Source organism: Schistocerca nitens, chromosome 7, assembly GCF_023898315.1.
Source record: "Schistocerca nitens isolate TAMUIC-IGC-003100 chromosome 7, iqSchNite1.1, whole genome shotgun sequence".
NCBI classification, from domain to species: Eukaryota; Metazoa; Arthropoda; class Insecta; order Orthoptera; family Acrididae; genus Schistocerca; species Schistocerca nitens.
This window is the reverse complement of record NC_064620.1, coordinates 312,660,393-312,685,255: the sequence shown is the minus strand read 5'-3', so window position 1 is coordinate 312,685,255 and position 24,863 is coordinate 312,660,393. Positions and strand designations below refer to the sequence as shown.

Sequence of the window (24,863 nt, the reverse complement as noted above, 5' to 3'; positions counted from 1 at the left end):
GTCAAAGCAAAACAAAAACAGAGAATATCTTGGTCAAACAATGGAAAATCCAGGATGGAATATAACAATACCAGAGAAGGAAAGTTGCTACTCACCATATAGCAGAGATGCTGAGTCACAACAGGCACAGTAAAAAGATTCACACAAATATAGCTTTCAGCCATTAAGGCCTTTGTCAGCAGTACACACACACACACACACACACACACACACACACACACACACACGTAAATACAACTTGCACATACGTCTCCAGTCTCCGAGAGCTGAAACCACATTGTGAGCAGCAGCACCAGTGCATGATGGGAGTGGCAAATGGGTGGGGGTAAGGAGGAGGCTGGGGTGGGGAGGGGGAGGGATAGTATGGTGGGAGTGGCGGACAGTGAAGTGTTGCAGTTTAGACGGAGGGCAGGAGAGAAGGTGCTGAGGGGGGACTGGGTAAGTAGCAGAAAGGAGAGAAATAAAAAGAAATTAAAAGACTGCGTGTAGCAGTGAAATGACGGCTGTGTAGTGCTGGAATGGGAACAGGGAGGGGGCTGGATGGGTGAGGACAGTGACTAATGAAGGTTGAGTCCAGGAGGGTTACGGGAATGTAGGATGTATTGCAGGGAAAGTTCCCACCTGCGCAATTCAGAAAAGCTAGTGTTGGTGGGAAGGATCCATATCACACAGGCTGTGAAGCAGTCATTGAAATGAGCGATATGTTTGGCAGCGTGTTCACCAACAGGGTGGACTACTTGCTTTTAGGCCACAGTTTGTCGGTGGCCGTTCATGCGGACAGACAGCTTATTGGTTGTCATCCCTACATAGAATGCAACACAGTGGTTGCAGCTTAGCTTGTAAATCACATGACTGGTTTCACAGGTAGCCCTGCCTTTGATGGGATAGGTGATGTTAGTGACCGAAATGGAATAGATGTTGGTAGGAGGATGCATGGGACAAGGTCTTGCATCTAGGTCTATTACAGGGGTATGAGCCATGAGGTAAGGGATTGGGAGCAGGGGTTGTGTAAGGATGGACGAATATATTGTGTAGGTTCGGTGGACGGCGGAATACCACGGTAGGAGGGGTGGGAAGGATAGCGAGCAGAACATTTCTCATTTCAGGGTACGACGAGAGGTAATCGTAACCCTGACTTTGGGAGGTGGTGGGAGACTGGAAAGATAAGGCACGGCAGATTTGTTTTCGTAAAAGGATGGGAGGATAATTACGGTCAGTGAAGACTTCAGTGAGACCCTCAGTATATTTTGAGAGGGACTGCTCGTCACTGCAGATGTGACGAACACAGGTGGCTAGGCTGTACGGAAGGGACTTCTTGGTATGGAATGGCTGCCAGCTGTCGAAGTGGAGGTATTGCCGGTGGTTAGTAGGTTTGATATGGACAGAGGTACTGATGTAGCCATCTCTGAGGTGAAGGTCAACATCTAGGAAGGTGTCTTGTTGGGTTGAGTAGGACCAGGTGAAGCAAATGGGGGAGAAGTTGTTGAGGTTCTGGAGGAATGTAAATAGGATGTCCTCACCTTCAATCCAGATAGGAAAGATGTCATCAATAAATCTGAACCAGGTGAGGGGTTTAGGATTCTGGGTTTTTAGGAAGGATTCCTCTAGATGGCCCATGAATAGGTTAGCATAGGATGATGCCATGCGGGTGACCATAGCAGTACTGCGGATTTGTTTGTAGGTAATGCCTTCAAAGGAGAAGTAATTCTCAGTGAGGATATAGTTGTTCATGGAGACTAGGTAGGAGGTTGTTGGTTTGGAATCCATAGGGCGTCTGGAAAGGTAGTGTTCAATAGCATTAAGTCCATGGGCATTAGGAATGTTAGTGTACAGGGAGTTGGCATCAATAGTGACGAGCAGGGCACCGTGTGGTACAGGAACTGTGGAGAGTCTGTCGAGGAAATGGTTGGTATCTTTTATATAGGAGGATAGGGTCCGGGTAATAGGTTGAAGGTTTTGGTCTACAAGAGCAGAGATTCTCTCAGTGAGGGCACAGTAACCAGCCACCACGGGGCGTCCTGAGTGGTTCCAGGTGCTGTCTGTGGCTGACACTGTCACTGAGCCGGATGCTGTTGCCTGTCCTGTTTCAGAGGAAACCACTCAGCCTGCAATATCCGGGCAATTGCAGAGGGTGGGACTATTGGTAGTTGGGAGTTCCAACGTTAGGTGCGTTATGGGGCCCCTTAGGGACTTGGCTGACAAGGAGGGTAAGAAAACCAATGTGCACTCCGTGTGCATACCAGGTGGAGTCATTCCAGATGTGGAAAGGGTCCTCCCGGATGCTATGAAGAGCACAGGGTGCAGCCAACTGCAGGTGGTTGCTCACGTCGGTACCAATGATGTGTGTCGCTTTGGATCAGAAAAGATTCTCTCTAGTTTCAAGCGGCTAACAGAAGTGGTAAAGGCTGCCAGTCTTGCTTGCAAGATGAAAGCAGAGCTGACTATTTGCAGCACTGTCGACAGGACTGATTGCGGATCTCTGGTACAGAGCTAAGTGGAGGGTCTAAATCAGAGGCTCAGACGGTTCTGCAACCGTGTAGGCTGCAGACTCCTCGACTTGCGCTAAAGGGTGCTTGAGTTTCGGATTCTGTTGAATAGGTCAGGTGTCCACTATACGCAGGAGGCGGCTACACGGGTAGCAGGGGCTGTTTGGCGTGAACTGGGCGGTTTTTTAGGTTCGAGGGTCTCAGGAAAACACAAGATGGGCTTCAGTCATAAAGGGTGCAGGCTGAACACAGGAAGAACATAGATACAGGAACCATTGGTATAACAGTTGTAAATTGTTATAGCTGTGTTGGGAAAGTACCAGAGCTCGAAGCGCTAATGGAAAGCAATGATGCTCAAATTGTTATAGGCACTGAAAGCTGGCTAAAGCCGGATATAAGCTCAGCCGAAATTTTTGCGAAGAACCTAATGGTGTTCCGAAAAGATAGGCTAAACACGGTTGGTAGTGGCGTGTTTGTTGCTGTTAGAAGTAGTTTAACTTGTCGCAAAATTGAAGTAGATACATCCTGTGAGTTAGTATGGGCAGAGGTCACTGTTGGCAACCAGAATAAAATAATAATTGGATCCTTTTACCAACCTCCCAGTTCAGATGATACAGTTGCTGAAAGGTTCAAAGAAAACTTGAGTTTGATTTCAAACAAGTACCCAGCTCATACGATAATAGTTGGTGGTGACTAATTTACCCTCGATATGTTGGCAAAAATACATATTTGATTCCAGAGGTACGCATACAATATCATCCGAAATCGTGTTAAACGCATTCTCTGAAAATTATTTCGAGCAGTTAGTTCATGAGCCCACGCGAATAGTAAACGGTTGTGAAAACACACTTGACCTCTTAGCAACAAAGAATCCTGAGTTAATAATCAGCATCAAAACCAATATAGGGATTAGTGAACACAGGGTTGTCGTAGCGAGATTGAATACTATAGTCCCCAAATTCTCGAAAAATATGCGAAAAACATACCTATTCAAAAAAGCAGATAAAAATTCACTTGACGCCTCCCTGAGAGACAATCTCCACTCATTCCAAATTAATGATATAACTGTAGACCAGATGTGGCTTAAATTCAAAGAAATAGTACCAGCAGCAATTGAGAGGATTATACCAAATAAACTAATAAACGATGAAGCTGATCCTCCTTGGTACACAAAACAGGTTAGAACACTGTTGCACAAACAACGAAACAAACATGCCAAATTTAAACAGATGCAAAATCCCCAACATTGGCGATCCTTTACAGAAGCTCGAAACTTAGCGTGGAGTTCAATGCGAGACACCTATAACAGTTTCCACAATGAAACTTTGTCTCGAAACCTGGCAGAAAATCCAAAGAGATTCTGGTCGTATGTGAAGTACCGTATTTACTCGAATCTAAGCCGCACTTTTTTTCCGGTTTTTGTAATCCAAAAAACCGCCTGCGGCTTAGAATCGAGTGCAAAGCAAGCGGAAGTTCTGAAAAATGTTGGTAGGTGCCGCCACAACTAACTTCTGCCTTCGAATATATATAGCGCTACACAAGCATGCTTTGTGGGCATAAAGATAAATACTGACGCCAAAACCTCTGCATCAGTAAATAAATTAAAAAAAAAAGGTAGAAGACGAGCTTTCTTTTTTCTCCGCCTCGAGTTTCGACCACTGCATTTTCATACATTATCCAATGAAGTAAATACAAATTCCGTATTGTTCATCTTCGAATGTAGCAGAATTTCAATGTACTACGAAAATCCGACTGGCAAGACTGTTAGGGATGTTTGTCAATATGGCCAACTCTACGTTCCGAGTTTTTTCCTACCTGTGAGAAGAGATGGTTGCTAATAGGAACCTGATGAAATGTAAATCACATGCAGTAGTATCTTCACCATAAGAATAATACGAATATAAACATTTTGTCATGTATTCTTTCGTGTTTGCTGCTATCTCATTTAAATCCTGTCTGCCTAATAAACTACGAAACTAGAGTGAGACAACAGCAAATGCGGAAGAATATACGTATCGTGTCATGTTTATATTCGTATTATTCTTATGCCTAATAGTGATAGTCAGAAATGAAGCACGGCAACCGACTAGATTTTAAATGTAAGATGACTAATTTCTGTGCAGAATTTGATGTACTAAAGAAGCGGCCGCAAAGATTTTCAAAAGGAGAAAAATTTTCGCTATACTCTCGTTCAGAACATGTTCTATCATACGCAGTCTATTATTTGGTTCTTGTTGATCATTATCAAAGAAAGCAGCAGTGTAAGTAACAACAAATAGCAGTCTCTTGCCATTGTTTCGCTAATGAGACGATTCCTCTTTTTTTTTTAATCGGCGGTAGAGCGCACAAAAGCAAGTCATGCCGCGAGCGGCGACAGGCCGTAAACACGCACTATCAAATCCGTCAAACAATGCATGACGCAGTACAGTAATGCATTTTCAGCTTAGAGTGACGTAAACGCCTATAACAAAGAAAACGGCACTTATCAGATCAAAGCAAAATAAGCAATCGATTCAAACCAGATGAAGCACGTGAAAAAGGAAGGGTACCCGTATAAATACGGACGGAGCACCTGACGCATAGCAATAGCTACCTGGTAAAGTTTAACTGCTAAGGTTACGACTCGAACCAAACTACTGTAGCTGTATCGTCATTCATTCGACCTAAATTGTGTCTCATATTACAATGGACCAACTTTGTTTCGATTTGGAGGTGCGGCCTAAAACTTTTCTCTCCCCTTGAATTTCGAGTCTCAAATTTCAGGTGCGGTTTAGATTCGGGAATTTTTTTTCCCTTTATTTCGAGTCTCATTTTTCAGGTGCGGCTTAGATTCGAGTGCGGCTTAGATTCGAGTAAATACGGTATGTTAGTGGCAAGAAACAATCAATGCCTTCTCTCCTCGATGACAATGGAGATACTATCGAAGACAGTGCTGCCAAAGCAGATTTACTAGACACAGCCTTCCGAAATGCCTTCACAAAAGAAGACAAAGTAAATATTACAGAATTTGAATCGAGAACAGCTGCCAACATGAGTAACGTAGAAGTAAATATCCTCGGAGTAGTGAAGCAACTCAAGGTTCCTTTCGGAGTATGCTGATGCATTAGCTCCATACTTAACAATCCTATACAACCGTACGCTCGATGAAAGATCCGTGCCCAAAGACTGGAAAGTTGCACACCCATATTCAAGAAAGGTAGTAGGAGTAATCCACTAAATTACAGGCCCATATCGTTAATGTTGATATGCAGCAGGATTTTAGAACATATATTGTTTTCAAACGTCATGAATTACCTCAAAGGAAATGGTCTATTGACACACAGTCAACATGGGCTTAGAAAACATCGTTCCTGTGAAACACAACTAGCTCTTTATTCACATGAAGTGCTGAGTGCTATTGACAAGCCTGGATTTCTGGAAGGCTTTGACACGGTACCACACAAGCGGGCTCATAGTAAAATTGCCTGCTTATGAAATATCATCTCAGTTATGTGACTGGATTTGCGATTTCCTGTCAGAGGGGTCACAGTTTGTAGTAAATGATGGAAAATCATTGAGTAAAACAGAAGTGATTTCAGGTGTTCCCCAGGGCAGTGTTATAGGCTCTTTGCTGTTCCTTATGTATATAAATGATTTGGGAGACAATCTGAGCAGCCGTCTTCGGTTGTTTGCAGATGACACTGTCGTTTATCGACTAATAAACTCATCAGAAGATCAAAACAAAATGCAAAACGATTTAGAAAAATTATCTGAATGGTGCGAAAAGTGGCAGTTGACCCTAAATAACGAGAAGGGTGAGGTCATCCACACGAGTGCTAAAAGGAATTCATTAAACTTTGGTTACACGATAAATCAGTCTAATCTAAAAACTGTAAATTCAACTAAATACCTAGGTATTACAATTACGAACAACTTAAATTGGAAAGAACACATAGAAAATGTTGTGGGGAAGGCTAACCAAAGGCTGAATTTTATTGGCAGGGCACTTAGAAAATGTAACAGACCTACTAAGGAGACTGCCTGCACTACACTTGTCCGTCCTCTTCTAGAATACTGCTGCAAGGTGTGGGATCCTTACCAGGTAGGATTGACTGAGTACATCGAAAAAGTTCAAAGAAAGGCAGCACGTTTTGTATTATCGCGAAATATGGGAGAGAGTGTCACAGAAATGATACAGGATTTGGGCTGGAAATCATTAAAAGAAAGGCGTTTTTCATTGCGACGGAATCTCCTCATGAAATGCCAATCACCAACTTTCTCCTCCGAATGCGAAAATATTTTGTTGACACTGACCTACATAGGGCGGAACAATCACCAATATGTGTGTGTGTGCGCGAGTGTATACCTGTCCTTTTTTCCCCCTAAGGTAAGTCTTTCCGCTCTCGGGATTGGAATGACTCCTTACCCTCTCCCCTAAAACCCACATCCTTTCGTCTTTCCCTCTCCTTCCCTCTTTCCTGATGAAGCAACCGTTGGTTGCGAAAGCTTGAATTTTGTCTGTATGTTTGTGTTTGTTTGTGTGTCTATTGACCTGCCAGCACTTTCGTTTGGTAAGTCACATCATCTTTATTTTTAGATATATAGAATATAGAGATTGTTAGAATATCCACCGTAGTTGGCAAGTCTGGCAGTTTTTGTCTTATATGTCTACCCATATCTAAAGAAATTTGTCACTGGAAATCATTTTGATTGTAATGAAGGGGTAATGGCACCCACAGATGATTACTTAACAGCTGTTCTAGATTTGCTCTTCAAGGATGGACTCTTCTCATTAGAAAATGGTGGATGGAGTACATAGACTACACTGAAAACAACTGCGTTAAAATACAGTTACTCATTGTTAGACTCACAACTTTTCATCTTGATATTGTACATATGAAACCATATACAACAGAAGCTGTCAATTATAAGAAAGCACCACAATGAGCAGCTCACATTTCTGGCATGTTATTATTAACATGCTTTCCTAGAATACTCTATAACTGGAGTCAAGTCTTCTATTAGGATTAGTAATCAGTAATTTATGTATTCAAGTATCATATTAAAATGATGTAGGATCTGTCAGCTTAATATAATAAAACATGGGTCATATGAATACTTACATGTGTTTAATGAGGACAGGACTAGCTCTTAAATGTTTACTAGTTTTCACAACCTGCCATGTAACTCAAGAATCTTACACTTGATTCAGTGAACTACCAATTTATTTTGAAGCTGAACGTCTGTTGTTGATGCAGGTATGCAACACTACAGCAACAATTAATATAATTTTGAAAAAGCTTTTATTTATGTTTTAAGCATAAGCACAATTTTCATAAAGATAAGACTTACATAGCACAGAACCTCTTTTCGTTACACATCGATATCAGCTTTAAGTTTTATGGAGCCCCTTGTCCGAAACTTGGAAAAAAATAATTAAATAATAAATATTCAAGCTCACACTGTACTTAAGTTTGAATGGGCTGCCATGAAACAAACAGCAGGTGATCAACAATGATCTTGTCATGATTCATGGTTGCTGCGACTATTTTTATTTTTTCTACAGTTCCCTATTGAGGATGGCATAAAAAAATTTATAAACATTGTTTCTAAATCAAATGCTGAATAATATGGCATAATTCCTATTCCATTTAAATTGAGTTTTCTCAGAATAACTATGAAAAACCATGAAAACTGCATTAAATTTGAGTTCTAAAAATGCTGCATAAAAACCACTTTGAACTTAACAATATTATCTTCATTCTGAATTTTATTTGATATATGAAATATATCGTAAACATTTCATTTAGTCTCTGGAAAAACAAAGAAAAATTACTGATAAGAATTGAATTTCAGCAAACAAATCTATTTATTGCCCATGTTGATAAATTAAAGAAATTTTGGATTGTATAAATGCACACTGACAGTCATTTACCTTGCAGCACACACAAAAACGGATAAATACGAAGAATAAACAAAAATGGTATACCATATTCGCTCCATCACAAGAGGTTATGCTGGCTTGTGTCTACCAAGGTAGAACATTATATACAATACACTCATCCACATGGGCCTGTAGTGGTTAGTCAGTGATCAACATTTCACATGGTCTCCATCTCTTTCTACTGCAACAGTTAATAATATTTAGCCCTTTCATATTTAGTGCTGAAGCTGAGGTCATGCGTTGGCCACTGTCAATGGCATTCAAAGAAAAGCAAATCCAGCACACACTGTACATTGCCTACGAGATCACCTGACCTCAATCCTACAAATTTTTCTGTCTGGGGTCATCTCCAAGGTGAAGTATGTAGCAGTCCAACAGGTATGGTTGAAAAACAGCAGAATCAAACTGTGCTTACTTACATTGATGAAGAGTTCTGACGATTCTGTTTTGGTGACACGTGGTTATGCACTATTGCTCTCAGCACCCATCTGTTATACAGAGCTACAGCAAATACTAAATGAGATGGTCCTGATGTCACAGCTGCCTCTGACATGCTGTTCACATCAAAATCCTTTTCATGTGCCAGATACTGTAAGTCATGGAGAAGTGTAACTTGCATGGGCAATGGTAGCCTGCAAACAAAAAAACAAAAACTGAAGACAGTCGCTGACAGCTGGGCAAAAAGATTATTAACATTCGGCAGCAATCAGTTTCAAAATTAGTTTCAGAAATAAAACTAGGTGTTTTCCTATTGGAGAGGTACAGCCTTTCCTCTGTCCTACCGAGAAATGTCTCAGTCTGCCAAACAACACTCAACCAACACAAGACATGTTGCCTGGTGTGAGAAGCCACTCTTAAGTAAAATTTAAAAAAGGAGCACTAACAGGGTGTCAAGCCTTGATCCTTGATCCCATGGCTCTTATGCCACAATATGATCACAGTGTCATATTTCACACAGTCATAATCAGAGACTCTAATTAGCCACTACACCAACAGCCTTCTTAGAGTGTACGACCAACAGTGTGAAATACAAACTTCAAAGATTACATACTGGATTTAGAGGAGTGCTTTATAGTTACAGGACACTAAACAAGATACTAAAATTGCAGTCCAAGAAAATTTGCATGGCACTGTAATTACTGGAGCCCAGATTTTATGTAATATCAAATTAAGAAATATGTATACAAATAAAATTGGTGAAATACATAAATAAATATGTAACAAAGCAATTATATGTGAAAACAATTTCTTTTTCTAGAAAATACAAGTTCACAGGCAGGCTAGTCAAATATCTATGGCAATTCTTAATCAGTTCACTTCTGCTAAAAAATACTGAAGTACAAGTGTCTCTTATTCATGCATTTAAGTCACGGTGGAATGGGATGCACAGTTTACTATAATGCACTTTCCCAAATGCTATGTTACCATGCACAGTCTAGTGTCTGTCAATATGATTTCTATAAATAGAGATTCCTGAACTTTATACAGAGGCACTGTGCTAGAATTCTCAGGGTTCTTCTATTTCATGATTAAATAAGTGAGACAAAATAACGAGATATAAGTAACCAAGTTTTTTTATTCAGCACAGACTGTAGTTTACTGGAAACTACATTACCCATTTCACCTGGTACAACACTGACCTTCCGAATTGGATCTTCTATTATTCCCACAGCCTCTTGGATAGGCATGCTTAAATTCTCCGGTTACTTGAGACTGTCAACAAGCCAGATGAAGTGACTTGTAATGTACAAAACTGAACTGAGCTCTCTTCATAACTGTAGAATGCTGACACGGATTCACTCACAGACATTGCAGGATCAGAAGAAACGTTCTCCATCACTGACTTCACAGATTGAAAGTGCTTACTGTAGAAAATCACAGCTTAGATCCTGTTGCCCACCTTGTTATCACTGGCTCCAGAGGCAGAAGTAGATCAGGTATCAGCAGCTACCTGGTGCTGGATATTTTAAGAAAACCTTCTTCATTGCTGATATCTGAGTACAGTATTTACTTCTGTAAATTGATGTCTACTTGTCTCTGCCACTTATTGCAACGCATAAGCCGTATATGTCATTTTCACTGAGTTTGGATACAATACATTAAATGATTTTCCCACTTTCAACACGAATGGATCTATGTACATCAACAGAACCTTCTTTTCTTTTATGTCAGCGGTCATAGTATCTTAGTCCATCATTAATGAATTTAGCAACTGTTGAACTATTTGTTGCCCCAAAAAGTTTATAATAAATTAATTAAGTTTTAGATTCAGCCTCAGTGTCCAACTTGCCCACAATTAGATTAGCCATGAAACAGCCTACAGTATCCATCACCCCATCAGCAGAAATCCATATAGCTGCTTTGCCAATTACAATCCTGATTTTTTTCCAATATCTCAACACAACAAGAATCCAGGTAATTCTTCCTGAGAGTGGACTACTTGGGAATGTTGCAGTTACAGTATTTCTTTAAGAAAGTTTAAATGCATGTAGCTGAAGTTTGTTCCAGTGAATGGTCCCTGGAGTTAACGTAAAACACATTTCTTTGTAAAATTCACTATTAGATTATCCAGGATTGTAGGCTGACCGTGCAACTATGTAAGCAGAGCATCTTTCTTTGAAGAAATCTGTTATTTACTCCTAAGGTGTAGATTGGTTTGAAAATGTTCAATTTGAGATACATCGTACATCCTATATGTTTACCACCTCCAGGTGTTCATACAGGAGCTTTCGTGCACTTTACAATGAATAAAGTTTCATACATGCAGTAACTAACCAACTGATAAATTTTTGCTAGTAGAATTTCTTTTATACAAGCTGTTTGCGAAAAGCACTCTACAAATGGAAAGGAACAAAAACGTATTAAACTTCCTAAGATGGAAATATAGCGAGGTATGGTGTCTATGATAATCAAGACCCGCTGTATCATAAGGAGGCACAATGGCACTCACTTATTTCTGAGTAAACATACATAGAACTTTATATGTGTGATTTTCAGTTTGTATATGTAGCACCTTAACTGGAACAAGATCACGTTTGATTTGATGGCATCTTTTGCTTTACTTCAGTATGCTTGGAAAGAGAAACTAGTTGTAGTCGGCAAGAAAGTTTGCTCACAAAATAAAGAAACAAACTGTTTATTTCTTATTTCCAGTGAGGTCAAGTTGCCTCCTACATTACTATGTCAATTGAGTGAATTACTTCCGGTATTATTGACAGAAGCTTGTCAAAATAATTGCACCCATTCTCACAAAGTTCCAAAATTGCTATGGATATTCGGGTCTTTCTTCTTGTGCCCCTGCATCCGTTCCTTCTTTCCAGGGCCGAACCCAACAATTTGACTTTTTTGTCATCATCATTCTTCCATAATCCTGAGGGTTACAGACACTGCCAGGGCAATACTTCCAAAAAATTTGGAGTACGAATTAAAATCCATGGAGAAGAAATAAAAACTTGCAAGGTTTGCAGACATCATCTTAATTCTGTCAGAGACAGCAAAAAGGATGATGCAGGACGAACATCAACAAAAGCAAAATGAGGATAATGGAATGTAGTTGAATTAAGTCACGTGCTGTTGAGGGCATTAGATTAGGAAATGAGACACTTAAAGTGGTAGACGAGTTTTGCTATTTGGGAAGCAAAATAACTGATGATGGTCGAAGTAGAGAGGATGTAAAATGCAGACTGGAAATGACAAGAAATGTGTTTCTAAAAAAGGGAAATTTGTTGACATCAAGTATTGATTTAAGTGTCAGGAAGTCATTTCTGAAAGTATTTGTATGAAGCATTGCCATGTATAGCAGTGATACATAGACAATAAATAGTTTAGACAAGAAGAGAATAGAAGCTTTTGAAATGTGGTGCTACAGAAGAACACTGAAGATTAGATGGGTAGATCACATAACTAATGAGAAGGCACTGATCAGAATTGGAGAGAAGAGGAATTTGTGGAATAACTTGACTAGAAGAAGGGATTGGTTGGTAGGATACGTTCTGAGGCATCAAGGGATCACCAATTTAGTACTGGAGGGAATCGTGGAGGGTAAAAATCATAGAGGGTGACCAAGAGATAAATACACTACACAGATTCAGAAGGATGTAGGTTGCAGCAGTTACTCGGAGATTAAGAGGCTTGCACAGGATAGAGTAGCATGGAGAGCTGCATCAAACCAGTCTCTGGACTAAAGACCACAACAACAGGAAGGTCCTCTATATGGCCCATAAACAGGTTGTCAAGGAGGGCGCCATGTGGGCGCCCATGGCTGTGAAATGGATTTGTTTTTATACCTTCCCTTCAAAGGAGAAATAGTTGTGAGTTAGGATAAAGTTAGAAGTTTTATAGTAGAGGAGTCAGTTAATTGGTAGAGGCCTTCTGTCAGGAAGCCACTGCGATTCATGACAGAAGTTGTGGAACATTTGCCTGCAGGTAGGACGATTGAGTCATCGTCTTACTGACTTTATCCTAACCTACAACTATTGTTCCTTTGAAGGGAGGGTATGCTGTGTCTCTCACCAAGGACTTCACTGACAGGCACTATCCTTCAGACCTAGTCTGCTTCCTATTTCCCATGCCATTTCCCATCACACCCTTCAACCTCCCACTACCCGCCTACAACAGCCACAAATGAGTGTCTCCTTCGTCACCCAGTACTACCCAGATGGGAACAACTGAACCACATTCTTTGCCAGGGCTTTGATTACCTATCGTCATGTCCTAAAATGGGGGACATCCTACACAGGATACTTCCCACCCCTCCAAAAGAGGTGTTCTGTCACCCACCCAACCTCCACAGCATCCTAGTCCATCCATATGCAACTCCCAATCCCAAACTGTTGCCACATTGATCATATGCCTATGGATGACCCAAGTGCAAGAGCTGCACAATCCACCCACCCAGCACATCCTATTTCAGCCTTTCACAGGTTTATCCTACCCTGTCAGGGACCAGGCCATCTGTGAAAGCAGCCATGTTGTTTACTAGCTCTGCTGAAATCATTGCTGTCCAACAGGATGAACAGCCATAGTCAAACTGTGACCAAGAGCAAAGTAGACCACACTGTGGCAAAACATGCAACTGAATATAACATGCTTGCTTTCAATGGCTGCTTCACTACCCAAGCCATCTGGATCCTCCCCTGCTCCACCAGCTTTTCTGAGCTGCACAGATGAGAGTTATCCTTACCAAACATTCTCCATTCCCGTAATTATCCTGGCTTCAGGTTACAGTAATATCTGTCCCCACACCCTCCACCCAACAGTTTCTACTCCCTCTGCCTTATCACCTTCTCACCATTCTCATCTCCCACCCTCTTCGTTTGCTGCCCTCTGCCAATGGACCCACCTATCTTTCACTGTTCCTCTCCTTTTTCACTCCTTTGTTTCCACACCTCCCTGCTCCACAACCTCCTGACACTGCATCTGTTAGAATTCTAGTCCCTGCACACACTGCCTGACAATGTGCATCTCTCTTCCCACCTCTACACTAATATCTCTTCCTCATCCCTGCCCCCTGCAGATTTCTGCTTGCATCCCACATGATACTTGCATTCTGGCCCGAGATGCTGGAGTTGGTGGTCATGTGTGCATGAGGTGTGTATGAATGGTGTGTGTTTCTTTTGCTGATGAAGTCTGTGGTCGAAAACTTTATATACAAGTCTTTTAATTGTGCCTATCTGCAACTCAATGAGTCTTCTTTGTGGTAAGTAGCAGTATATCTATTCCTACATTGTTGATATTCCTACCTGGAGTTCCCATTGTTTTTGTTTTAGTGATGAAATCTTCTCAAGCCTCCAGCTGAGTGATTGCACTGAAATTCCACGATGTCTCGAAGAGTGTCATTTTCATCTCTTCTGGCGAAGGGTCTAGATTGTACAGGCATCCCATATACATACCCAGAGTGGTGGCTGTCATTCACCATGCCTTCCCCAAGGAACAGGGTTCAGCAATATCAAGGTCATCTTTCGACCACCATGTAAAACGAAAGATATTTTTGGCTTAATAAAGAACAAATTACAATAGGGAATATCCGGCACATATAGCATCATTTGAGAGTGTGACCACCAGTACATCGATTAAACACAGCCCTCCCAATGCATAAATATTGTAGGAATGTGAATTATTGACCCATAATTGTCAAAATTGTTTTTATCTCATCTCTTGCATACCAAGATAAAAATAATGGCTTTCAAGAGGTCAGGGATTGCTGCATGCAATGCATGAGATGCATACATCTAGGGCATTAAGGTACATCATTGGCAGAACACACTCTGAACGAAGGACATTTGTTCAGATTTGAGGAAAGAAAGATTTTGTATTTGGCTATTGGCTTTTGGGAGAGCATCACTAAAGAATCAACTGAGATAATGCTCCATGACAATCTTGTTAACAGTGACAAGGCGAGCAACTAACTTTGGCTCAGAACCCTGCACTAGCTGCTATATGCCACGAATCAGAGATGGCTGCGATTCAGGTATACTTTGCCAGGGGATGATGAGAGTGGCACTCACAGCCACTATGACAGAAGTTCAAGAAGATTTCATCAGTATTATATGCTGTAAAGTCTAGATTCAAACCTAAGTTTTATTGATGACGCTGTTATGTTTGCCTCTAGTGCAAATAAACTTCAACAACTAATGGGGGAACTTAATACAGCTTGATTGAAAGAAGTCTGTCAAAGTCAGGTACAATAAGGCTAAAATTATATAGAACTAATGTATTGCACTTAACGGGCAAATTACTTAGAGTGATACATGGAAATACATTAGATGCGCTGAAGAAAATGGTCAACAGGAAGTAGTGGTATTGAGAAGTTTCGCAGTTGAACAAAACAAGCCTACAACCAAACAAGGGAGTGGAAATTAAGTTCCTGTCTTCAACGTAACTGTAGAATTGTGCTCTAATGCAACATTTGAGAAACCATAAATAATGTAGAAATGTGAGTTATTGACCAACAATTGTCAAAATTGTTTTTATCTCAGCTATTGTGCAACAATGCAAAAAAATAGTGGCTTTTAAGAGGCCAGGGAATTTTCCAACATCAAATGTTTGGTTGTTATATCTGACTAACTCAACGGTGCATTCTGCACTATTTGGAGTTATGGGTGCCTAAAGGTTTAATGTCGGCAGGTAGCCCTGGCCAAGGACAATAAATTACACATTCACACCTTCGCAAGAGACCACCAGTGAAAAGTCTCCAACCAATCACTTTGTCTTAAGCTTATGGCCCATGCATGACAGCACTGCTAAGTACAAAACTGTTTCGTATGGAGAAGGATAAAAATGTATTTTGAAATGTATATGTCTCATTGGTTGTAAATAACACAAGTTTTATTAATAACATTTGCTGTTCATTACAAACCAAATGTATCTGAACAAATGTACAGTACAGGTAAATTCCTGGTCATCTGCAAACATATAAAATAAACATTTCTCTCAAGGATATGAATGAACATTAATCACTCACCTGGCAAGTACATACAAGAAACCCAGTTTTGAAAATAAAACCCACGAGAATAATGATGCTGCACTTCCTACACAATTCACTGAAAACAACATATGGATAGAAAAGGCTGTGACCATTCTACACACATCAAAAAAAGTTTTGCATCACCTCAGTTCAGAGAGTTCTGGAACCTGTACAGAAAACTGGAACACAAATCAACATAAACATCATTTCCGCCCTTTTTATTGCTCATAAAAACCAGACACTACATGTTGTACCACGATACAGCGAGACCTTCCGTGGTGGTGGTCCAGATTGCTGTACACACTGGAACCTCTAATACACAGTAGCACGTCCTCTTGCAATGATGCATGCTTGTATTCGTCGTGGCATACTATCCACTAGTTCATCAAGGCACTGTTGGTCCAGATTGTCCCACTACTAAACGACGATTCGGTGTAAATCCCTTAGAGTGGTTGGTTGATCACATCATTCATAAACAGCCCGCTTCAATCGATCCCAGGCATGTTCGATAGGGATCACGTCTGGAGAACATGCTGCCACTCTAGTTGAGCGATGTCATTATCCTGAAGGAAGTCATTCACAAGATGTGAACTATGGGGCGGATACTGTCGTCCATGAAGATGAATGCCTCACCAATATGCTGCCGATATGGTTGCACTATCGGTTGTAGGATGGCATTCACATATCATACAGCCCTTACGGCGCCTTCCATGACCACCAGTGGCGTACGTCGGCCCCATATAATGCCACCCCAAAACATTAGGGAACCTCCACCTTGCTGCACTTGCTGGACAGTGCGTCTAAGGAGTTCAACCTGACCAGGTTGCCTCCAAACACGTCTCAGATGATTGCGACACTCATCGATGATGAGAACGTGATGCCAATCCTGAGCGGTCTATTCGGCATGTTGTTGAGCCCATCTGTAGTGCGCTGCATGGTGTCGTGGTTGCAAAGATGGACCTCGCCGTGGACACTGGAAGTGAAGTTGTGCATCATGGAACCTATTGCGCACAGTTTGAGTTGCAACACAATGTCCTGTGGCCGTGCAAAAATCATTATTCAACATGGTGGCATTGCTGTCAGGGTTCCTCTGAGCCATAATCCGTAGGCAGCAGCCATCCACTGCAGTAGTAGCCCTTGGGCGGCCTGAGCGAGGCATGTCATCGACAGTTCCTGTATCTCTGTATATCCTCCATGTCCAAACAACATTGCTTTGTTTCATTCCGAGGCACCTGGACAATTTCCTTGTTGAGATCACTTCCTGGCACAAAATAACAATGTGGTTGCGACTGAACCATGGTATTGACCATCTAAGCATGGTTGAACTTCAGACAACACAAGCCGTGTACCTCCTTCCTGGTGGAATGAGTGGAACTGATCAGCTTTCAGACCCCCTCTGTCTAATAGGTGCTGCTCATGCATGGTTGTTTACATCTTTGGGCAGGTTTAGTGACATCTCTGAACAGTCAAAGGGACTGTGTCTGTAATACAATATCCACAGTCAACGACTACCTTCAGGAGTTCTGGGAACAGGGTTGATGCAAAACTTTTTTTGATGTGTGTATGTATGTGAGAATATTAGAAAATCATAGCTAAAGATGTATTGTTTGAAATCTGATACCAAATATTTTAATGGGCTTTGTGATCCCAAAATGCTAAATAACAACCTGTTAAACAAAAGTGTGTTGACTTTTCCAATATTTTGAGGATCCTCACACCTGAACCAGAGCCCTTATCAAAGGAAATAGAACTCAGGCTACTGGGACAGTAGTAAGTCACATTATTCATCACTACTGATCATAAAAAATAAAATTCTACAAAATTATTTCTCAGTATTTCATGGCTACTGAGTATATTGTATCTTCCACATTTAGTTTCATTAGTGTAAGAAAGAAAGAAATCTTCAGCTAAGACTACAACGAGATTGTCAGATTTTTTTATCCGTTTAGGAGGCAGTCACAAACATCCATTTCTGTGCATTTTTACTGTTTGACATCTTCATTTCAGACCTTGTTAAGAAGCAAAGTAATATCAGATAAAAAAATAATTACTTACTTGTTCTCCAATATATCAAGGTCCCATTTAAGATACGCTGCTATCTTTAATGACAATATTTTCAAAGCCAAGTTCTTGAGGCTTCTCTTCCCAACGCCATCATCTGGCTTGACCATATCACTTTCTGAATCAGTGGCTTTGGTTTCTTGATCCTTTTGCTCATTATGAATTGACAAGAACTTGATGATAAGATCTGTTGGAGATGGATCTGAAAAACATTTACTTACAAAAGTCTCCTCTGTATTTCCCCAAATATGTAGAAAGTGTATTACGAGGCATGTTTTTTTTAAGTAAGTACTGTTTTGAGATTTAAAAAATACATGCTAAGATATCTCAATAATTTTATTTTTACATGAAAGCCTGTACCTTAATCTACTTTTCTACATAATTTCTGTCAATACTGAGGCACTTGTCATAACACTGTACCAGTTTTTTAATACCCTCCTCATAGAAGCCTGACTTGTTAACCACTGCATCACCACTGTTTTGACTTCATCATTGTCTTGAAGATGCTGATCGGCCAGGTGTTTCTTCAAGTGCAGGAACAGATGGTAGGCACTGAGCGCAAGATCGGGGCTGTACGGAGGATGATCTAGAGTTTCCCATCGAAAAGATGTGATGAGATCTTTGGTCTGATTCGCCACATGCGGACGGGCATTGTCTTGCAGCAAAACAATGCCCTTGCTCAACTTCCATGGACTGTTGCTTTGATTCTGGTGTGATGTAGGCCACCCATGTTTCATTGCCCGTAACAATTTGGCTTAAGAAATCATCACTGTTGTTGTGGTACCACTCAAGGCAAGTCAATGCACTGTCTAACCGTTTGGTTTTGTGCACATCCATCAACATTTTCGGTACCCAATGTGCCCACAATTTTTGGTAATTCAAGTTCTCGGTCACAATGCCATACAAAACACTATGAGAAACATTAGGAAAGTCATCCCACAAGGAGGAAATCGTAAAGCGTCTGTTTTCTCTCACTTTATTGTCCACTTCCTGCTCCAGACTTTCATTAACGACCAAAGGACACCCACTCCGTTGTTCATCATGCACATTTGTGTCACCATCTTTAAACGCTCTCACCCACTTTTTTACCATTCCATTACTCATAATGTTTTCTCCGTAAACTGAACAGATCTCATTATGAATATTGATCACTTTTAGGCCTTTAGCAATAAGAAATCTTATAACAGCCCGTACTTCACAGTTGGCGGGACTCACGATTATCGGAGGCACCTTAAACACTCAGTACACAATGTAAACAAGGAATAATCAGACTGTAATGGTGTCAGTGTGTAGATTAAAGTACAGGCTTTCATGTAAAAATAAAATTATTGAGATATCTTAGCATATCTTTTTTGAATTACAAAACAGTACTTACTTAAAAAACACTCCTCGTATAAATACATACCAGGATTGCTTTTCTGAAGATGTTCTTGTAGCAAATCTGGTTTTAGTAGGAACTCAAACCACAATATTGTGTCTGGAGATATGGGCACAGTTCCTGGTCGCAATAAATCAACATCCATTTCGAACGGATAGATACTTGCATGGATCCTGCTGTCAGCCAACCCTTTTTAATAACTGAAACAGTCAAGTGACAACAATCAAAGGCGTGAAAATGTTTAGTAACTACATATATAAACTCTAAACATTATGAAATCCAAGGAATATGTGATATGCATTCCACTCAACAATATGAAAGGTTTGAATAGTGCTGTTACAGAAGAATTTATTTTGTGGTGACATATCATTCGTCACACATCAATAATAAAACTGAGTGATATAGAATTTGTTTTGATTTGAAAACTGCAGTTTGGTTCATGACTCCCTGACAACAATGTGTGTTTTGTGCATATCTCCTATGTAGTGTTATTTCAATAAAGTACTCTTGTGTTTTTAATGTTTATCCATCTTTTGTAGTAGGGTAAAGTGAGTGAGTACACATGTGACCTCAAATTACAGAAATAATGTCTTCCATGTTGCATGACTTAACACACCACCACAACAATGGAAGATCACCAATGACTACATATAAACAAGATGATCAGTATTAATACAGCTGCAACATCCAAATGTTGCCGGTGACTTCATCACAAATGCAAAATTCAACTACATCATCAATAACTCCAGCAACTCCAATACAGATACCAGTTTTGTGGACAACTTTTCCAACAGAATGTTTCATTTGAGAGCAGTGCATTTTTGAGCAATGCCAAAGACAAATTAGACCTTACCTTTACTAACATGGATCAAGACTTAGTATCATTGCCCATCTCCAAGCAATCATATCAGAACTTTAAAGGTACAGTAATAAAGTGCCTGTCAGTACCTAAGGAACAGCATTTCCAATGCATCCTACATTAAAAGGCTTTCGGAAATCGAAGCCCATGAGAATTGTTATGGCGCCTATGTAATTTGGTGGGTCAGGAAATGCAATACATAACATGTGGTTCTATCACCTGCCATCTACAATAAGTATGGTTTTGATGGTACATGGCAATTTATCATTATTACTTTCACAGAAAGGTGGACACAATTGTTCATTTACTCAAATGTGTTACAACAAATGTAGTGCCAGACACCGATTCATGGCAATGTTACAGAATGAAAGGAAAACATCAGAACCTCGGATTGATGCCACCCAAGCTGAAGCAGATTGGGAAAAACATAAACTTCTCTTCATCTTAAGAGACTTACAGTACTGTTTCAGTATCCTAGAAGAAAAAATTACTGTCAACCGCAGTGCAAATGATGTTCCGTCTCCTCAACAGCACAGCCACAAGACAGAAGTCAACAAAGTCACACTTCTGTATGGTGCTGGCATGACATTAAGCGAAAGGAGATCTTCGTTCTGGCATTCCAAATCACCTTATGGTGTGACCCTGAAAAACATCAACAAAGCCCACACATTTCTGGGACTCAAAGTGAAAATACGTTCCAAGTTGCTCATGGTCTGTCCCAGCTGAAGTTCACGCTTCTGCAAGCATTGCATTTCAACACTTTACATGGCCATGAGATGACAAACAGTGCTGCCTGCTGGCAAAAGGTTGTTTACATTGTCAACAAATCGATGTTGGTTGGCTCACTTTTGGACCTATTGGCAATATAGTTATCACAACAATATTTACGCATGTGCACCTGGACATTGTAACCCACTTTCCTACTCTAACAAGTACCAATAATTGTTAGCAATAATAGGCTGATCTACTCGTTGGCTCAAAGCTACATCATTTATCAATATTTCAGCAGAAACAGCAGCTCAAGTATTCATCAAATGGCTCTGAGCACTATGCGACATAACTGCTGAGGTCATCAGTCCCCTGGAACTTAGAACTACACTCCTGGAAATTGAAATAAGAACACCGTGAATTCATTGTCCCAGGAAGGGGAAACTTTATTGACACATTCCTGGGGTCAGATACATCACATGATCACACTGACAGAACCACAGGCACATAGACACAGGCAACAGAGCATGCACAATGTCGGCACTAGTACAGTGTATATCCACCTTTCGCAGCAATGCAGGCTGCTATTCTCCCATGGAGACGATCGTAGAGATGCTGGATGTAGTCCTGTGGAATGGCTTGCCATGCCATTTCCACCTGGCGCCTCAGTTGGACCAGCGTTCGTGCTGGACGTGCAGACCGCGTGAGACGACGCTTCATCCAGTCCCAAACATGCTCAATGGGGGACAGATCCGGAGATCTTGCTGGCCAGGGTAGTTGACTTACACCTTCTAGAGCACGTTGGGTGGCACGGGATACATGCGGACGTGCATTGTCCTGTTGGAACAGCAAGTTCTCTTGCCAGTCTAGGAATGGTAGAACGATGGGTTCGATGACGGTTTGGATGTACCGTGCACTATTCAGTGTCCCCTCGACGAACACCAGTGGTGTACGGCCAGTGTAGGAGATCGCTCCCCACACCATGATGCCGGGTGTTGGCCCTGTGTGCCTCGGTCGTATGCAGTCCTGATTGTGGCGCTCACCTGCACGGCGCCAAACACGCGTACGACCATCATTGGCACCAAGGCACAAGCGACTCTCATCGCTGAAGACGACACGTCTCCATTCGTCCCTCCATTCACGCCTGTCGCGACACCACTGGAGGCGGGCTGCACGATGTTGGGGCGTGAGCGGAAGACGGCCTAACGGTGTGCGGGACTGTAGCCCAGCTTCATGGAGATGGTTGCGAATGGTCCTCGCCGATACCCCAGGAGCAACAGTGTCCCTAATTTGCTGGGAAGTGGCGGTGCGGTCCCCTACGGCACTGCGTAGGATCCTACGGTCTTGGCGTGCATCCGTGCGTCGCTGCGGTCCGGTCCCAGGTCGACGGGCACGTGCACCTTCCGCCGACCACTGGCGACAACATCGATGTACTGTGGAGACCTCACGCCCCACGTGTTGAGCAATTCGGCGGTACGTCCACCCGGCCTCCCGCATGCCCACTATACGCCCTCGCTCAAAGTCCGTCAACTGCACATACGGTTCACGTCCACGCTGTCGCGGCATGCTACCAGTGTTAAAGACTGCGATGGAGCTCCGTATGCCACGGTAAACTGGCTGACACTGACGGCGGCGGTGCACAAATGCTGCGCAGCTAGCGCCATTCGACGGCCAACACCGCGGTTCCTGGTGTGTCCGCTGTGCCGTGCGTGTGAACATTGCTTGTACAGCCCTCTCGGAGTGTCCGGAGCAAGTATGGTGGGTCTGACACACTGGTGTCAATGTGTTCTTTTTTCCATTTCCAGGAGTGTACTTAAACCTAACTAACCTAAGGGCGTCACACACATCCGTGCCCGAGGCAGGATTCGAACCTGTGACCGTAGGGGTCGCGCGGTCCCAGACTGTAGCGCCTAGAACCGCTCGGCCACCCCGGCCAGCAAATATTCATCCCCACACAGATCATGAGATTCACGGTTCCAGCCACAGAGACCACAGATTGTGGCCAACAATCTGAGTGCTTGCTTTTTACTGATCTCACAAGACTACGTCCACTCTGAAATTACAAGCTACCACCACAAGCACCAAAATGGTTGAACGACTCCACAGAACACTCAAAGTAGTGCTCTTACGCCACAGAAGTACATGGAGTGAAGTACTGTCTGTCACACTATGGGGTTTAAGAATGACTGTAAAAACAAGACACTGACCTGGCCCAAAGCCAATCTACAGACAACAAATACCCGTTCCCGCACATCTCATATAGAGCACCAAGAAGTAACAACAGCCTCAATCCACATACTGCAACAGTTCTCACAGACACTGCAGCACACAACCCAGTGACTCATTCCAGCAGCACCAGCCTGCCATGGCATCAAGCAAATATTTTTTCACAATGATCTTCAGAATTGTTTGCACATTTGGTTGTGTGTTGGCGGAGTCAAGTCATTGTTGTTTCCCATTACACTAGGCCGTATCAGATATTACACTGCTGTTTGCACACCTTCATAATACTTCAAAGCAGTGAAGCCACAACAGTCTCGGTACAGAGAGTGAAGTCTGCTTACATCACAAGCAAACAGCTTCAGAGATGCCCCACACAGCCTCCACAATGCAAAACCCACTGGCAAGCATCTCTTAGAGAACAGCACCCCCACAGCTTCAGTGAGTGAAGAGGCTAATGATACAGTTAGATCAGAAATACCTGTGGGATGCGACTCACTGACACTCAAAGCTCCACCTCCACCGGGTTTTATTTCTCATGCAGGTTGAAAAATTAAGCACACCGTACCGTGTATAACAGGCACTCCACTCTTTAGCCCAGCATGAACATATTTCCGATGGACACACCCAGAGGAACCTCCACCAGCATCACACGACCTCCAGCATCATTGTCGCCACCCCTGGCAACCACCTACCCCCAACAAAGTTCCAACTACAGTGTCGGAATCTTCCAGAGTCCTGCTAACTAGAGTAATGCGGCAAGTATGCGCCAAATTCCCTTCAATTCCCAGCGGACCCAGAATCCACAAGCAGACTCTTCAGTCAGCAGTAATGACGGGGCTCAACTGCTATCCTGCATTCACAGAAAACCAGAACTCTTCCCTTGACAGAATCACACAGTTGGTCACTCACCATTCCACACTCAAAAACAGGGGGTTACTGCAGCAATATATCTTTCATCAAACACTGACAGTGCGAGAAGTTGAGGTAAGTGATAAGAGTGTGCTTCGATCTGACAACTGCAGTTTGGTTCATGACAAATGCAAAATCTAGGATGAAATGCAACAATACTATGAGAAGGTAAGTTGCTACTCATCATATAGGGGAATGCTGAGTCAAAAAGACTAACAATTATAGCTTTTGGCTGTTAAGGCCTTCGTCAATAACACACACACACACACACACACACACACACACACACACACACACACACACACACACACACACACACACACACACGGAAATGCAACTCACACACACGACTGCAGTCTCAGGCAACTGAAACCACACTTCGAGGAGCAGCACCAGTGCATGATGGGAGTGGCAAGTAGGTGGGGGTAAGGAGGAGGCTGGAGTGGGAAAGGGGAGGATAGTATGGTGGTGGTGGTGGTGGTGGTGGTGGTGGTGGTGGTGGTCAGCGAAGTGCTGCAGGTTAGACTGAGAGCTGGGGAGAGGTGGGGATGGGAGGGGGGCGGGGGGTAGTGGGTTGAAGTAGCGGAAAAGGAGAGAGCAACATGTGTTTTGTATCTATGTCTCGTGTAGTGTTATTTCAATAAAGTCTTTCATAATGTTACTGTTTATCTATCTTTTGTAGTACGGTAAAGTGAGTAACTAAATCTTAAACTACACTTGACTCAAAAGTTTCGATTCTTTTTTTAAAAAAAAAAAAAAAAAAAAAAAAAAAAAAAAAGAGGAGAAAGTAAGTTGCTGAATCAGTTATTTGTCTGAAAACTAGATTCCACAGTTTTGTAATAAGTTTTTCT

The 24,863-nt window shown here is 42.0% G+C and overlaps 1 protein-coding gene across 4 annotated transcripts in view; it reads right to left on the bottom strand.

Moving 5' to 3' along the window:
* LOC126194749 (integrator complex subunit 8) overlaps positions 1 to 24,863 on the bottom strand; it is a 164,160-nt gene that overhangs the window by 116,773 nt on the left and 22,524 nt on the right. For all 4 annotated transcript variants that reach the window (XM_049933020.1, XM_049933019.1, XM_049933022.1 and 1 more), the window contains exons 2-4: positions 19,341 to 19,513; positions 17,930 to 18,137; positions 8,829 to 9,041 (exon numbers count right to left, since the gene is read on the bottom strand). In XM_049933020.1, the coding sequence (XP_049788977.1) occupies positions 8,829 to 9,041; positions 17,930 to 18,137; positions 19,341 to 19,458 (539 nt within the window). In that variant the 5' untranslated portion in view covers positions 19,459 to 19,513. The remainder of the gene's footprint in view (positions 1 to 8,828; positions 9,042 to 17,929; positions 18,138 to 19,340; positions 19,514 to 24,863) is intronic.